Genomic DNA, 18,586 nt, shown 5'->3' with positions numbered 1-18,586 from the left:
CTCCAGTGCAGGGATAGTCGACCCCTGATTGCCTCAAGAGGTGGAGAAACGGGCCTCTTTTCAGAAGCACTGGATGGTCTCCCAAAGAATGGTTCTCTAAGCTCTTGGTTCTGTGGGCCTCCTCTGTCACATGGGTGGTGTCTTGCTGAATTGTTTCCCCCTCTGCCTCTGGGGGAACTCTCTCCACGTTTGTCTTGGTAAGATACCTGTGATTTTTTTAAACCACATTTTGTTACCCCCTCTCTGACCCTTAGGGTATGGTCTCTGGGAGGGGTGGGAAAAAGTATGCCCATGGCAGAAAGGGTCTTACTCTCCTTCTCACACCTGGATAGTGTGTCTTTAACCTTGGGGCTGAAACGGGATGTTCCGTCAAATGCAGCGTGACAAAAAAAGAAATAAAAGGCCCAGCAGAGTCACAGAGGCACACCCAGGCATGCCTTCTAACCAATATGCCGGAACCTGTCACTCTACTCGTTCCTTCAGCTGTAGGAGCAATAAGCCTCAAGGAAGAGTTAGCTACAGAATGTAGGGTTTCCAGCTGGGAAACTACTTTCTCCCGAACTCCCTCAGCTATGGCTCCATCTAGGGTATCTGATAACTCCTTAACCAGATCCGTTTGTAACCTAGTAAAGTGGGAAAGTTAATTCAGCAATCGCAAGGCAAAGGTCAGTGAAGAAGACACTCGCTTCCTGCATCTATCCATCATACTGGAATCCTTATTTGGAGGATGGATAGTGGAACTTTCTTCCGATAGTTCCTTTTTTGTAGCTGTTACCACCACCATGGCATCTACTGCAACCCCTTTTGTCCAAAAAGCTTAGTCAGCTGGAGCTGTAATAATCTTGCTTAGTCTCTGGGGAGTTGGTTCAATGAAGTCTGGGCTCTCCCACACCTACCAAGAGATCAATTCTATGAGCTCATCAGAGGACAGAGTGACCCAGGAAGTAGAAGGTCATGAACCAAAGGTTGACAGGTACACCATCACCTCAAGAGAAGGCCTGCTGGACTGCCAGCCACCTCTCTGGAGACATCTTGGAGATTTTAAAACAAAGGACACATCTACAGGAGGTGACCATGAGGATCAGTCTACCTTATCGAGGTCAGTGTCTTCTGTGGCTGACTCCTCAGTGGAGTCCAGATGTTTCCTCTTGCAGGTCCTCTTCCGAGGGACCTCCTCAGTGGGACTCTGGGGAGGTATCAGAAAAGGCATGGATAACCCACTGGGTATCCAGTGACCTTAGTTCCTGCTGTCCCTGTTGAATGTCTTAGGCAAAAAGAGGTGCACAGGGTTGGGAAATGGAACTGGGGATACAAGGTTGGAGGTGACTTCCTAGTTGCAGAGGCAGCTATGGCCCTCTCCACAGCCCTGAAAGTTGACTGCTCCTGAGTGGGAAGGGAGTCCTTCTCCAACAAGCCATGCTTGTGGGAAGAGGACTCTTCCAGTCCCAAAGACAGTCGGCCTGGGGATGAAGCCTGCACTGAGCTCACCTGAGCAGAAGCCTTGAAATGCAGATACTGCTCAGAAAGTCTGGGAGTTGACTGCACTCGAGGTCTGCCAGGCTTCCTATGGCGCCGGGAGCTCTCCAGCTCTGAGAAGGTGGAAGAGCTCCGAGCAAGTGTCTGATCTGATGAAAAAGAAATCTTCGGATCTGAATAAGTAATCACCAGATGAATTGGATCCGAGGGCTCCAAAACATGAGCTGAAGTTGGAGAAGAAACCAAGGGGGAGCGGATAGCTTGGACAACCCTAAGACCATTGGGGTCAGGGCTGAGGGGGACTTAGTAATTCCCTGCAACCACAAAATCTTCTTTACCACCTATTCCACATTTTCTTCTGTAAAGCTTTTGGTATAATGGGAAGATGAAGGTGATGGAGATTTTGGTCTGGTTAGAAAGGAGACGGAACTATCAATGGCAATGGATCCATCGAATGGGAGTACCGAATCCTTTGCAGTGAAGATACAGGTTTGAAAGGGCTGGATATCAGGTCCAAGTGCAATGGCTCTGACCTATCTGGATCAGAGGGGCTATGTGCCGGAGGACCCAGATCCAAGGATGAATCAAGCGGAGTTAAAGGCCCCGAACAAGTCAAGGATACTAAAGTTTTAGAAGACTTTGATCTCAGCTCCGAGGGATTAGAAGAAGCCAAGGAAGGTCTCTTCTTCCCTCTATCACCAGATTTAGAGGTAGAAGAAGCTGGGCTTGTCTGAGTCAACCTAGGTTTTACTGAAGACTTCAGGGGACCACCAGAAATGGCCTCACTAAAGGAAGAAGGCAATAATCCCCTAAGAATAAGCTTATCCTGCTGTTCAACCAGGGCCCGATGGTTGAAGGAATGACATATCACACAAACTTCCTGAAGATGATGTGGACCCAAGCAGTAAACACAAAGAGAGTGCAAGTCAATGTAAGGCCTCGTGTGGCTGCACTTGGTACACTTCCTAAAGCCTGTGGGCTTAGCTTGTTCATCGGCCATGACAACAAACAGTACAGAAAGGCTGCAAGCTCAAAGCACACGCATGCGTACACACACACACACACACACACACACACACACACCAGGAAAAAATAAAGATTGAGAAAATTAGAGAAAGATTTTTTTTTTTTTTTTTTTTTTTTTTTTTTTTTTAAGTGTTAGGGTATAAGAAGGAAAGGGGAGGAAAAGTGACCCAATAAAAATGGTTACTGTGAAAAAAGGAGGCTTAGAAAGACAAAAAAAGGCTAGGAAATACACTTGCTATAAACTGAAAAAGAGAAACTAAAAAAGGTTTGAAAAGTCAGAAAACTAAAAATATCACCTAAGAAAATCCAAACGTTAATGGTAGATCATGTCTTTCGCGAGATGGCAAACAAGATCTGGGGTAACAGAAAGAGGTGCACAGTGGGTAAGGGGAGGTTATCCAAGAGCTTTTTGGTTGCCACAAGCTTGGTAACAGCCAATTTGGATCTGATGGTTTGGATCTGAACCCATATGCAAGGACAAAATGAAAAACTGACAATATCAAATGTCTAGTTACTGACTTTACCACTGACTCACTTAGAAAAAAAGAATCTCTTGTACTATTCTATTGATGTAGTGTCCAAAGAGGAACAAGCATTCCCTGATACGTGTTCAAATTAATTCCCACTCAGGACTTGACAGGTCAGTTCTTTTGTTCTCAAAGTCAAGTGTAGAGTCTACCAAGTAAAATCTAATAATTCAGAACAAAATCCCCAGAGACACCACTATTTTTCACTTCAGCAAATCCGAGCTGTCTACCCATTTCTCTCTCAGTTTTGAAGTCAACTAAGTTGAATATGTTGCTGTCTATCATTCTCTAATGCTGCGCTGTTAAAGATGATACTAGTGTTTAATTTATTTGTATTAATTTACTTTACACTTTGTATTATATTATGCCAATGGTATTTTTATCCACGAGGCTCCAATGAAAAAGGGTTCTACACCCAAGTAGGACTTCCTCGGCAACAAATAAAAATAAACAGATAACCACTTCACTGTCACTTAAGCTACTGTATATGGACTACTGCCTGACTTTAATAAGTTCCATCACATTGAAACCTGTTAGCTACAGCACTTTGACTAAAAAAATCATTAAATGCCTATCCTCTATCATTCATTACAGATCCATAAGTAGGCCCTGTCTGTGTAAATGCCAATATTACACGATTTTGTTAATCCGTATGACAAATGCTATTTAGAGAATATGGCTCTACATTTGAGGTATAATGGCCACTTTACTGCCTTGTCTACCTAAGCTGTCTTATTAGCTCTTGTATTTTAGACTGTAGTGTTGCACATTTTTATTCATAAAGTACAAACCACTGCTGTTTAGACTTTCTATGATCTGAATGCAATGTTGCCAGTCCTCCAGTTTAAAAACTTCATTCAATGCAGTGCTGCCAGTCTTCCAGTTTAAAAAACATCATTCAATGCAGTGCTCAGTCTTCCAGTTTAAAAACTTCATTCAATACAATGCTGTCAGTCTTCCAGTTTAAAAACTTCATTCAATGCAGTGCTGCCAGTCTTCCAGTTTAAAAACTTCATTCAATGCAGTGCTGCCAGTCCTTCAGTTTAAAAACATCATTCAATGCTGTGCTGTCAGTCTTCCAGTTTAAAAACTTCATTCAATGCAGTGCTGCCAGTCTTCTAGTTTAAAAATGTCATTCAATGCAGTGCTGCCAGACTTCCAGTTTAAAAACTTAATTCTGACCGATGGCGACTGTATTAACTACTGCCTGAACAGCATTATCTATTATTAAAGTTCCCAAAGGTGCACATTATATCTTATTTCACTAAAATCATACTATGATATGCAATCTATTTTTGTTAAAAGACCAGAACATGATCAATCAATTAACATCAGAAAGTCAAAGTATTTCTCACCTGAGAAAAGTTATCTTGGATGCTGTTCCAGAGATCACGAAGCACATGAGAGCCAAATTCTTCTAGATTTTTCACAAAAGCCTTTCCTGATGATACTCCTCCCCATCCACATGGGTAACTGAAACAGAATACAAGTTCTGTGAGATCATGATGAGTTCCCCTCATTGTAATAACCTGCTACTCTTTCTCACACAGTGGTAATGACAATACAGTAGTGCAATATTAATCATTTCTCCTGTTGTTCAGTGATAATTCCTCACCTTCTACACAGAAAAAAAATAACCAGACTGAAAAGCAACATCACCCTTTCAGCAACCAGGTTATTAACGTACCAGTTTTTGATGGTCTGCTACCTCTGTTCCATCTTTGGCAAGTGGAACAAAAATGGACTGCTTCATCACTGTAGCAAATCTTTCATGATGCCTCCCTCTTACTTTTCCTTTACGTGTGTGTGAACAGAAGAAATGTGGTACAACCTTGTGGGTTACATGTAAAATAATTAACACTAGTCTGTCTTGCATTTCTCTTTTCTCTTAACTGAGATAAAAGTCCACCCTAAGCAACAGGAAGACTTGTTTGTTTCCCCTGATGTTCATATGTTCACAGGATGAGGCTGTCAGTTGAGTAGCCCATTAGCAGCCTAGCGCTGCAATTCCCAGTGCCTCCACACACAACCCACAAGGGCCTGAGAAGCTAAACGGGGTGAATTTACAGATACCCCATCCACTCTTCATGCTGGATTTAAAGAAAGAGGGCTACTTTGATATAGACAGGGAGCCTATTCCATAGGTAAGAGATCCTTTGGAAGAGGTGATTATCATGCTACCAGGTTTTCTTAACATGGTAATGTATATTTAGATCCCTACAACAAGTACCAATTGGGATGTCAGTTTTAGGCACATGTGCAACATCAAGCAGGACAGGATCATCTGAGGCCTTCTAGTCAAAGCAGAGCTTGCCACATAAAAGTCTGTAGAAGACATCCACAGGAAATTGGAAGGGATTTTAACTGTTTTGTGTAGAACAGAGAACTCATATTATTGATTTTTATGATGATAAAACGTTGTGAATTTTATAGCATGGCAATATACCTGAAGAGATGTATACAAAAGGAAGCACTATATATTATGGGTTTGATAAGGGAAGAGTAGAGATGCACCTGGAAGAAATGCCTTTAGTTTTTAATTTCACTAGGCAGAAGGATTTCTTAATGATAACTGAAATACAGAGATCAACAGCCAGTATGTTGTCCACAAATGTATCTAGATCTCTTATGACAGTAGTTATTTTATGGGCAGCATTCTCTTATGAGGTAGGGGCAGGGGTGATTTTGCTTTCCAAAGAGATTATGATTTGACTTCATTACACTCAGCTTAAGACTGTCATTCCGACACCTCAAGCTAATGTGAGATAAGCACTTTTAAAGGAAGTGTGTGTTGTCTGGTGAGTGGATGACAGCTCAGAATTTGTAGCCATCAGTAAATGTAGTCATTAAGGGAGACTCCATCTTGGCTTGCACATCAGCACTGTACATGCTGAGGAGGAAATGCTCCAAAACAGAACCCTGTGGGATGCCACTGGTGACCTGCCTTTCAATGAAAGTGTGCAACCAACCATTGCTGTCTTGGTTCTGTCTGAAAGCCAGTTTTCTATCCAGAAAGTTATATACAAGTTGATACTTCATCATTACCGAGAAGTTGACTCAATGGAGTGTAGAAAGTGTCAAAGGCCGAGACAAAATCCAGGTAGGTAGCGTGCAAAAATATGCTGTCATCCAGTGCTTCAGTGATTTTCTGACAGAAATTTCTCAGTTTTTATTTGCAGGACCTAACTTCAATAAAGGCAAAATGGTTAGACTCAACGGATTGAAAGCTGCTAATATCATTGTTTATGAGCTCCATACTGATATAATCCATTACTTCACACATGATGTTGGTAAGGCTAACTCATCTATACTTCTCTGTAATAGTGACACAGTCACTCTGCAGAGGGGTACCACAACAGTGGTCCCCCAAGGACTTGGGTACCTGTCCAGTGTATTGATTAAGTCTAAATAATTTTGAGAGGTAATTAGTAGGGCAATGATTTTTGCTAACACTGAGACAGCATGGTATGTTTTCCGGACCCATGGAGCTAATTTTTCTGGTTTTGGGGAAGGCTTTCAAAACTCTGTCTGGGGTAAATACAGTCAGAGATATGGAATGACTGGAGAGAAGAGAGGAATAGGGAAGGACGGGTGGGGGAGGTTTGAAGAACTGATGGACATGAAACATGCTGGAGGATAGATTCATAACACAGAGGTTAGAACAAAATCCCAGTTCATGTGAGACAGAGCCCTTCATTGGCACTGTTCAAGAAAAAAATCGATGCATGGATAGTCACCTCAGTGTCACTACTAGACAGAGGTATAGTTTACTAAATAATGGGGTCCCACATGTGTCACTACTAGAGAAATGCCCCAGGGCAGATAGCCTAGTACACTACTATGAAACTATGAAACTATGAACACATATATCTGTTAATAATTACTTCTTTTCAGAACAGGTGGTACCACTGGAGATCACATGAATGCAGTGCTGAGTACTGTTCATAAGGCTCCTGACAGTGTTAAATAAGGCTCTGCATTTACATTTGGATGATATGACATTACTCAGTTGTACTTTGCAGGTGATCTTACACTACAGTTCTTTGCTTACCCATTTGAGGACACTTATAGTGATGGTGGTTTGAGTTTATTTCTTAGAGCCAAGCATTGTCTTTTACTGTAAAGTTTGTTGATCCTGGGGCTGTACCAGGGCTTCCTTCTAAACCTGGACAGTATTTATGGTGAATATGGATAAATGCCTTGATGCAGGTGTTTAGGTAGGAGTGCAGCTGCATTTGATAGTAGTCCTCATAGGGTGTAGAACTTTTAAATCTCCTCAGATCCTCAAAGAGTGCTAGAATTGTGGCAGGGCTAGGGCCATCTTGGGCAGAATCCTTATGAAAAAAGGACAGCATGTTAGGCTGATTTATCCAGTGATGAGGCAGGCTACAGCTGAGGAGCACATAAGGACAATGTTGGTAATAACAAGATAAAGCCCTTGTAGGGGAGGGTACTATCTGGTCTGGACAGTCCAGAAATGTCTGTTCATATTTGATATTTGTGGTACATGCCTACTGATTTATGAAAGGGCTGTTGATCTTTACAAGAGTGTATGTGTTAGGTTCAATAGATAAGAACTCCAATTTTGTTTATACAGGTGTTGTGTGTTGTAGTTGAATGGAAGGGGTTCTATAGACACCAGGAAATGCAGTAGTGCTAGGCCTTGTCATGCTGAATTAAGATGCAAGGTGATTAGGGATACTTCTCCTGCAAAAAATAATGCAATCACCCTCACCAACGATTCTGAATGAATCATAGGAATTAAATCCTGTTAAAGAAGGAGTTTTGTCATTGTAATGGTACCAAGTTTTTGTTATAATACAAATTTGTATATTTTGAAGAGTCAGAAAATCTTGCGGCTGGGCATTTTTTTTTTGTTTAAACTTCAAGCACTAAGCAGGACCATGTTGTATTATGCCTGACTGGAATTTGTTAGGTTCACATGTGTGGAAGGCCAACTTTGCTTAAAATAGGCACTATGGGATAGAGAATGTCTCAGTAAATATACAGAAGCCCTTAGGGTAAAGATGAACTATATCCATGGTGAAGCAGGTACAACTGCCTAATAATTCCCTCCAATATGAGAAACACTGGATCCCCTTAGAATGACTCTAGTTATATAAGACAGCTGTTGCAATAAATGCATTGTTTGTATGGCAGCATGCCTTTTTTGTTTCTACTGTGGCATCATTTGAGGTGAAGACAGGATGGTGCTCAACCTTTTTTTTCCATCCTCAGAAACATACATTTGAGAGTTCACCTAGATCACATTTCATATTTTCTACGGTGTACCATCTAAAGTTGTTCACTTTCATGTGACCAATGACCAGGAGATATGCATAATTTGGGTGAAGAAATCAGAGTGCCCTGGTTGGTGACATCATTAATTCTTCCACATTAGAAAAAATTTATCATCATTCTATTTTTTGCTGAGCTTTGAAGCTTTTCTCCCCGGGCCTCTGCTGAAAAAAGGCACCACTTAGTCGGAATTTTGCAGTAAACAAATGCTAATAAATAAATAAGCTTAGTGACTGTTGTGTCATGATTAGGTTGTTATGACAGCATGCTTAGGACAGCCTTAAAGCCTTAGAATACAGCTCAGGTGGCCCCTATATGGCATGGCAGCTACAGGTGGTGCAGTGAATGTTGAATCAGCTAGAGATGTTGTTTAGAGCATAGCTGGCAAGGTGCGAGTGTGATGCCGAGGAATAACTGCATCGGTATACTGCCTAGGAGGCATAGGAAGGGATTTAGTTAGTACCCAATATTTTTGGGCTTAGTATTAGTATCGTGTTGAGGTGGTACAGGGATTTGTTAGCTCTGATCGCAGAAGGAGGCCTTGGGGCCGAAACCAGTCTGATACTTTGGTTTTGCCATAGTGTATTAAAGATATTTTTACTCTTTGGTGTTGGCCTCATTTTGATTTTCTCATTTGTTAGCTCTGACAATGAAGTGACAAAATAGGTCTGCTTCAAGTTTAAATAGGTAACCGCACATCTCTTGAACAGACTCAATGCAAGGTAGCAACAATGGTTTGCCAGTGAACATGAGGCAGCTGCTACACTACCTCGGGGTACCTAATGATAGCAAGCTGGTAACAGATGAGTTAGGGGCAGAACATGGTTTTATAATATCAGGAAACATAATGAGGAAGGGTTCAGTACAAAAGGGTGCTGTGTTAACCACTGCAACCGATCTGATGATGGAGGGATTCAGTAATAATAGTCAGGGTACTACATCAACTGAAATACGGTAAAAGTAACTTAGGTGCTACACAGACAGAAAAAAATGTGAAAATTACTTGTACACTCTAACACTATATGCACTGGTATTGCAAATGAGTTAGTGCCACTAAAGAGGCAGAAAAGTAGGTGCAATACAAGCAATGCAGTAAGGTAAAACCAAATACAATATACACAGTTTGATAAGGCAGAAATATGCAGGACTGAGGCATATGTGCTTAAAGACTAGCAAGTATAGTACAATACAGTAAGACAGAAAGATGTGGGATTTAGGGATTGGTGCCTCAAGCAGAGTAAAATAATTCAAATGGGATGCAGGATGTCAGCACAGGCAAAGATGACACAGGATACAGGCATAGATATTATATGTCTAATGTGCACAGTATTACATTTTAAAAGTCATATAATAAAGTTGAAATGTCACAGGATACAGAAATGGTGCCACAGGGCTAGAAAGTGCAGTACAGCAATCCTAAGGTGATACAAAGAACCAGCATGGACAGGAATGTCACAAAACTTTGCAAGCAAAGTACAATACGAGACTGATGCTGCAAAACTTTGCAAGTACAACACGAGACTGATGCTGCAAAACCTTGCAAGTACAGTAAACATGTGCTGAATACTTTGCCTGTACAACAATTTAAAGTGATGCAAGCACCTGTGCTGCTGCCACAATAAGTAAGTGGTACAACGAATCAAGACAGATGCGGTATAATAATTAACTACAAGTACAGGAGCCACAGTTAGTTGTACTGACTTGTGAGTTGCATATTTAGGGGGTTAGATTGCAGGTCTCCTGGTGCAGGATGGAGAGCAAATACCCACTGATTACTGTATCATGTGGGTTAGCATGGTCATGCTTGGTGTCCAGTGTTTTGCAGCTCCACAGAAACAAATGCAAAGCTGTGCAACATGCAAGTAATTATAACAGTCAAAGACAAACAGCCAAGAGAAATGAGTGCGTTTTTAAGTCTCCAGAAAATAAAACTTACAGAACATTGCAAGTGTTCCTTCTCTCACAAAGGTAAACTGTAAAAACAGACTAAAAAATAAATAAAAGTACCCCTAGCAGGGCATACAGGACTCAATATTATCTTAAAAACCTTGAAAAATTAAACCTTGATGTTGGAAGGGTCAGACAATTTGTCAATTCCATTAAATTAGTGCAACAGAAATTGCAGCAGGCAGAAACAAGCGAACACCTAAAAGAAACTTGTGATACTAACAAGCTAGCAGGAAATAAACATATGAAACAAGCAGAAAAATAAACATCCATGACACTGCAAGCTCCCTTCTCTCAACAGCAATACGCAAGCAGCAATCGCAAACTGGAAAACATACCCCCAAGCAGGCACATAAATGTCAATATTAGTAACATACTGAGGGAAATGAAAAAAGGACATACTCAGTATACATGTGGGAGTATGTGTTTTCATGGGTGGAGACTTAGATTCTCTAATATTCTGCAACTAAACTAAATGTAAACCTGGATGTGAAATTCTGTAGACATCTGACTTCACAAAGGCAGATTCATTACAAAGCTTACAGTTACAATGCTTTAATCTCTTAATCTTCATCACACACAAAAAATGTTTTCTCAGATACACATTTCAACCTGAAACATCTGCAGCGATGCCACTTTAACAGTTTACAAGATCAAAAATTTGAAGTTGAGCTGTCAGAGACAAGAAGAGCTGGAGATGACAGATTCAAATACCCCAGGAGATATCCCTCATTGTCAGTAACAGAAGGTAACCAAGTCAATTGGCATAGCACCCCCTGGACTACCACTATGAAGAAAAGTCAGAGGCACTGAACCACACATTTACATGAGGCCTGCTCATCCTCCATATGAATATCAAACAAAAAATATACTCATCAACTTTATTTAGGCAATCACTTTCACTACCTACACCTGTTTTCCTCAACAGCATCTTGCAAAATTAGATCTCTAAACATCTAAAGGAAGGGGATGTTTCCACTTCTCAATGAGAGAAAATTCTGATGCAACATAATATAAAGTTAGGAATATGCTAAGCTGACAAGGACTTCAGGAAGATCAAGAAAGCAGATGGAAGTGAGCAATTACTTAAATGTCCAACTCAGTCTTCTCCTCCTTATATGGTCCTGTAATTTCTCAGCCCCCATATTGTATGTTTTACTAGCATTTACCTTCAGTAAGGCACATACCCATCAAAGGCGATGACTCCTCTTTGCAGAACTTGATTCTTCAGGTTTGTCATCTTTCTGTCTGCATCCACTGACTCAGCTTCAAAATGAGACAACCACTCCTTCGGTACAGATCTGGACAACCAACCATCAGCGTGCAGAGAGAACAAGACAATCAATTAGGCACATCTGCAGTTATGTATGTCATTGTCACATAACAGGTGCATGCTAGAAAGATCCAATACTTCAAACTTCACAATTCTTTTACTACCAAGAAAACATGCACCACTTACTGCCAACCCATGCATAAAATACATCAGTAATTTTACTAATAATATGAGACATATATTTGTTAAACAAGGGCGGACTGCAGTGTAACAAAATGCAATTGTCTGCAGTCAACATAAATAAGTATGCGTGTGTGTGTGTGTGTGTGGGGGGGGGGGGGGGTGATACAGACTATTTGCCACAAAAGGAACAAAAGGAAGGTGAGTATCCTCTGCAATTTCATAGTCATAGTTTTTTTCTACCCCATCAAAATAACCTTTGAAAATATCCCTAAAGGACAGAATTCCAGTCAGACTACTGACACTAAAAAAGAATGAGTTAAATCAGGAATAGGCATTTACTCATCAACCTAATGTATAACATTTGTGACATATAAACATTAGAAATGAAACTCCTGTTATTCACAGCATCAAGAAAAAATGTGTCACCAGTCAAAATGTAGTCGTCGTCGTGTTTTATCTCATTTTCACAAACTGTCCCAGTTCCCTTTTTGGAAAGAACTATAACTCTCCTCAGTAAGAAACTGAATGCAGACTGATGAGTCAAGGGCAACCTGACAATGTACACATTAGCCAAAAAATGGGTCAAACGTGGAGTAACTTGAAGTTGGTTATATTAATCTTGGAGATGCAAGGGGTTTTGCTTCCTACAAAAAAGCAGTAATTTTGTTGCCACATGTTTTCTTGCCAGCATGCAACACTTTCAGCTGAGTTACACTTGGTAAAGCTCTATGCAGTTCTGTTGAGGTGTTTCTCTTTCCTCTCGGGCCACCACCACAGTCAATAATGATGAAAACGTGTCCAAATGGAGAGATAGGTCAGCAAGCAAAGAAGAGTAGTACTGCTGAAATTAAATTCATCCTCAAGTCTTGGTGAATACCTTCACGAGGTGGACCCTGTTTTTTACCAAATCTCACCAACATGACACTGACATATAGACCGTATTTACATGGCATATATCATGGACAGAAGTAGGTCAAAAATTAAAAAAAGCTGGGTGCACAAGACCCAGAATAAAAAAGTGCCCAATCCCGGTAAACGCACTGGTGCCAGGACTTGAAAAAAATGACAGTGTAGAATCCTCAAAATACGGAAACATTCCTACAATGGGACCAGGTCAGGCCCAGGGGAGGATGGCCCCCCTGTTGCAGATGGAAGTAGCAGTCCACAAAAATCACAAAAAACTGATAAGCCAAAGAAGAGCCATAAAGACAACAGAGTGGACTATTGAGGATAAGAAGAAAGTATGTACTGTTACTATTATGCAGAAAGCCCAGAATTTCCAGACAGGCGATATACAAAAAGATTGAGAGAGAAATTAGGGGAAAGAAAAATACTTCCACAAGAAAAACTGTCAGAAGCCTCAAATACAATTTGTGTTCATTAATACGACAGATTTGTGAAAAAGTGTATAGACCTACAAGCTTTGATCTGTTTGGAAAAAGAAGCATCTGAGTAAGTATGAAAATATAAACAAAACCTAGAGATTTTTGAAAAGTATAAAAAAAAATTGGACACGGGACAGAAAGCGAGTATTGATATGGTGCAATACTTATGCAAAGGCGAAAGCCAAATTAATCAATACAAAGAAGACAGCTCCAAAGATATTCGAAGAAAAATACAGGCAAAGGCATCCAGATATTGAAAATTTCACAATAAGAACATAATGTCATAAAAAGGGAATGTAGAAAAGAAGATTAGTAAAGTAGAATAAAAAAAAAAAATAGAAGTTGAAGTTATGCAGTGCGTGCGAAGTGGAGGATTCAGTGTAGAAGGTATAACACAGGTTACACCACAGCATGATGGAACAAGTCACAAAAGTAAGGAGAAACAGGAAGACCAGGAGACATCTGAAGAAGAAATATGGACATGAGAAAGAAAAAGAGATTTAATATGGTGTAATATCTATGCAAAGGAGACAGCAAAACGAATCAATACTAACACAGCAGCACCAAAGATATTTGAAGAGAAATACAGGCAAAGGAATCTAGACATGGAAACTTTACAATACAAAAAAGAAGACAAACAGGAAAAGTAGAAAAGGAGATTGGTAATGAAGTCATTAAAGAAATGGAAACTGAGGTTATGAAGTACCTGCAAAATGAAGGATTCAGTGTAGAAAATCTAATTCAGAAAGCGCCACAACAGGATAGAGCAATGGACATCCAAATTAAGGGGAAACCAGGGGAAGAGGAAGCAATGGATCAGGTGCCAGATGAAGATATTTTGGAGCCTTCCACAGGAAACAAGTATAAATGTACACTTGCAGCTGGACAGCAAGGGAAGGAACAGAAAGCTGTGATAAGCAACACAGTCAATGTTGAGGAGTGATAGGCCAGTGAGTTCCCATATGACAGAGCTTCTTCTTCTTTCAGCTGTTCCCATTAGGGGTCACCACAGCGGATCATCTGTTTCCATTTCTTCCTGTCCTCTGCATCTTGCTCTGCCACACAAACCACCTCATGCCCTCTCTCACCACATCCATAAACCTTATCATAGACCTTCCTCTTTTCCTCTTAACTGGCAGCTTCATCCTTAACATCCTTTTCCAAATATACCCAGCATCCCTCCTCAGCACATTTCCAAACCAATGCAATCTCACCTCTCTGACTTTGTCTCCAAACCGTCCAACCTGGGCTGACCCTCTAATATACTTACTCCATATATTGTCTACCCTCGTCACACCCATTGCAAATCTTAACATCTTTAACTCTGCCACATCCAGCTCTGACTCCTGCCGTTTTGTCAGTGCCACTGTCTCCAACCCATATAACATAGCTGGTCTCACTACTCTCTTGCAGACCTTTCCTTTCACTCTTACTAGTACTCGTCTGTCACAAATCACTCCTGACACCCTTCTCCACCATGCCTGTACATGCTTCTTCACCTCCCTTCCACACTCGCCATTACTCTGAACTATTGATCCCAAGTATTTAAACTCATCCACCTTCGCCAACTCTACTCCCTGCATCCTCACCATTCCTCTACCCTCCCTCTCATTCACACACATATATTCTGTCTTAGTCCTGCTGACCTTCATTACTCTCCTCTCTAGAGCATATCTCCACCTCTCCAGGGTCTCCTCAACCTGTTCCCTACTCTCACTACAGATCACAATGTCATCTGCAAACATCATAGTCCACGGGGCCTCCTGTCTAATCTCATCTGTCAACCTGTCCATCACCACTGCAAATAAGAAAGGGCTCAGAGCTGATCCTTGATGTAATCCCACCTTCACCTTAAACTCATCTGTCATTCCCACTGCAGATCTCACCGCTGTCACACTACTCTTGTACATATCCTGTACCACTCTTACATACTTCTCTGCCACTCTCAACTTCCTCATACAGTACCACTACTCCTCTCTAGACACCCTGTCATATGCTTTCTAAGTCCACAAAGACACAATGCAACTTCTTCTCTGTACTTCTCCATCAACGGTCTCAGAGCAAACATCGCATCTGTAGTGCTCTTTCCTGGCATAAAACCATACTGCTGATCACTAATCATCACCTCCCTTCTTAACCTAGCTTCTACTACTCTTTCCCATAACTTCATGTTTTGACTGATCAGTTTTATCCTTCTGTAGTTACTACACCTCTGCAAATCACCCTTACTCTTAAAAATCTGTACCAAAACACTTTCTCCACTCCTCAAAGATTTCATTAAACAATCTGATTAAAAATTCCACTGCCATTCCTGCTAAACACCTCCAAGCTTCCACAGGTATGTCTTCTGGACCAACAGCCTTTCTATTCTTCATTCTCTTCATAGCTATCCTTACTTCTCCTCCTTGCTAATCCATTGCACTTCCTGATTCACTATCCCCACATCATCCAACCTTCTCTCTCTCTTTCATTCTCTTCATTCATCAGCCCCTCAAAGTACTCTTTCCATCTGTTCAACACACTCTCCTTGCTTGTGTGTACACTTCCCTCATTATCCTTTATCACCCTTACTTGCTGCACATCTTTCCTAGATTGGTCCCTCTGTCTAGCCAATCGGTACAGGCCCTTTTCTCCCTCCTTAGTGTCTATCCTTTCATACAACTCTCCATACGCCTTATCCTTAGCCTCTGCCACCTCTCTCTTTGCCATGCACCTCATCTCCTTATACTTGTCTACTTTCTTCATCTCTCTGACAATCCCACTTCTTCTTCATCAACCTCTTTCTCTGTATACTCTCCTGCACTTCCTCATTCTACCAGCAGGTCTCCTTGTCCTCCTTCCTTTGTCTAGATGTCACACCAAGCACTTTTCTAGCAGTCTCCCTTAATAGCTCTGATGAAGTTACCCAGCTGTTCGGTAACTCTTCACTGCCACCCAGTGCCTGTCTTAACCCTTCTCTGAATGCCACCTCACAATCACCCTTTTTCAATTTCCAACATTTAATCCTTGGTGCTGCCCTCACACTCCTCCTCCTCTTCTTGATCAACAACGTCATTCTACAGACCACCATTCTATGCTGCCTAACTACACTTTCCCTTGTCACCATTTTACAGTCTCCAATCTCCTTCAAACTGGCCCTCCTGCATAGGATATAATCCACCTGTGTCCATCTTCCTCCACTCTTGTATGTCAGCCTATGCTCCTCCTCCTTGTTAAAATACATATTCACCACAGTCATGTCCATCCTTTTTGCAAAATCCACATTCCAGGATGCAAAAAACTCCCTTACCAGCCTCAGTAAGAAGCTGAGATCCCTCATAAAATCCTCCAAAGCTAGTTACGAAATAAAATTGCCAAAGATTCCAAAGACAACCACAAGGCAGTCTATAACTATGTTAAGAATCTAAATGGCAATGCTCAGATCTGCTCTGAGCTACAGCAGAATGGCATTAAATATACTGATCCCAAGGATATTGCCAATATCCTGGCAGATCAATTCAGTGCCAATTTCACCCCCTTCTCACCCCCTAAATGGCCCATCTCAATACTGGAAGATTGCCAAATTCTGGTAATAATGGCCACACAGGTAAAAAACGCACTCTCCAAAGCTAAGAATACAGCATCCATGGGACCAAATGACATCCCAGGCTGTGTACTACATGAACTACAAAATGAACTGGCATCTCACCTAAGTGTCATGTTTAATCATACCCTCACCTCAGGCTTCGTGCCCACTGAGTGGTGCACAGCTACAGTTATCCCACTTCACAAGGGGGGATCCACCTTAGATCCCGGGAACTACCACCCCATCAGTCTGACAAGCCTGATCTGCAAGGCCATGGAACTTATAAACAAAGACACTGGCAACCTTAAAACACTGGACCCCACCCAGTTTGGGTTCGTGAAGGGCCGATCTTGTCTCCTGAACCTTACTGACTTCTTCGAATCAGTCTCCAGTGCCGTGGACAAGGGTAAGGCAGTCCACACAGCCTATCTGTACCTCGCCAAGGCCTTTGACATGATCCCCCACTCTGGAATCCTAGATAAACTTACTAAGGTGGGCATTAATCCCTATGTCACTAGATGGGTTGCCAACTGGATTACTGACAGAACCCACACTGTAAAAGTAGCTGACTCCAAATCCAGCTCCAGACAAGTGACAAGTGGAGTACCTCAGGGTTCAGTCCTGGGACCTCTCTTGTTTGGCATCTACTTCTCTGAAGTACAGGCCAACACTAAGGGACTCTGGCTAACAAAGTTTGCAGATGACTTGCAAACTGGGAGCCAGTATTGAATCCCCAAATGATGTGGATACTCTACAAAAGGGCCTTACAGAACCAGATGCTTGGTGCCAGAGCCATGGGCTCAAGCTCAATGCCAAGAAATGTATAGTTATCTCCTTTGGGAAAAACATGTACCTGTGAATTATCACACAAGTGGCAGTACACTAAACACCGAAAGTGTGATAAGAGACTTAGGGACTCAGGTGGGCAGTGGTCTCACCTTCAATAGCCACATCGTCACAACAGTCAGGAAATCCTTCTGTGTGGCACACCTCATCACTAAGGGCTTTTCATCCAGAAAAAAGGAGGTAATTGTCCCACTGTACTCATCCCTCATTAGACCCATTATAGAATGCAATGCCCCATTTGGTATGTACCTCTCAAGACATCTGCAACAACTGGAAAGGCTGCAGAAATACCTCACTAAAAGAATCACAGGCCCCAAAGCAGATGCCCTATGCTGACCACCTTAAAAAACTCCAGCTATATTCTGTCGCATATAGTCTACTCCGAGGCGATCGCTGCTTAAGATACAAGGCCATGTCAAACCCAGAGCTGTTGGACATGCAACACTTAAAGAAATCCCAATCCCTCAGAGCCACATGCTCCAGAGATCTAAATCTTGTCATCACAATAAACAAAACATGCTGGAGGGATAGGTTTCTGACCCAGAGACTCCCCAGACTCTGGAATAGACTGCCCATACATGTCAAGCAGAGCACCTCTTTGGCCCCCTTCAAAAGGAACCTTTATGATTGGATGGGAGAAAGGAAATTCACCCTGGGGATCACGTCAGTTGTCCTGCTAGACAGGGATCCAGGGAAGTATATAGGGTGGGAAGAAATAGCCAGGGAATTGTTACAGCTAGGCTTGTATAGGTCCTAGGGCTGATAGCCTAGTACCAACCTGTGAACCTATGAACCTTCTGCATTCCTTTCCTTAACAGCATACCTACCCATCACATCCTCATCCCCTCTGTTCCCTTCACCAACATGCCCATTGAAATCTGCTCCAATTACCTCTCTCACCCTTGGGTACAGTCATCACCACTTCATCCAACTCACTCCAAAATTTTTCTCTCTCATCCATCGCACACCCAACTTGCGGAGCATATGCACTAACAACATTCATCATTACACCATCAATTTCCAACTTCATAAACATCACTATCTGACACTCTTTTCACCT

The 18,586-nt window shown here is 41.7% G+C and overlaps 1 protein-coding gene across 1 annotated transcript in view; it reads right to left on the bottom strand.

Annotated features, from left to right (window-relative positions):
• The window catches only part of TEP1 (telomerase associated protein 1), a 2,704,809-nt gene that overhangs the window by 1,375,073 nt on the left and 1,311,150 nt on the right, over window positions 1-18,586 (bottom strand). Inside the window, exons 19-20 of the mRNA XM_044058078.1 lie at window positions 11,462-11,575; window positions 4,385-4,502 (exon numbers count right to left, since the gene is read on the bottom strand). Coding sequence (XP_043914013.1) covers window positions 4,385-4,502; window positions 11,462-11,575 — 232 coding nt within the window. The remainder of the gene's footprint in view (window positions 1-4,384; window positions 4,503-11,461; window positions 11,576-18,586) is intronic.

This window comes from Protopterus annectens, chromosome 16.part0 (assembly GCF_019279795.1).
Source record: "Protopterus annectens isolate FY-2018-M chromosome 16.part0, PAN1.0, whole genome shotgun sequence".
Taxonomy (NCBI): Eukaryota; Metazoa; Chordata; order Ceratodontiformes; family Protopteridae; genus Protopterus; species Protopterus annectens.
Note: the sequence above shows the minus strand (reverse complement) of the source record. Positions and strands in the feature narration are given on the sequence as shown.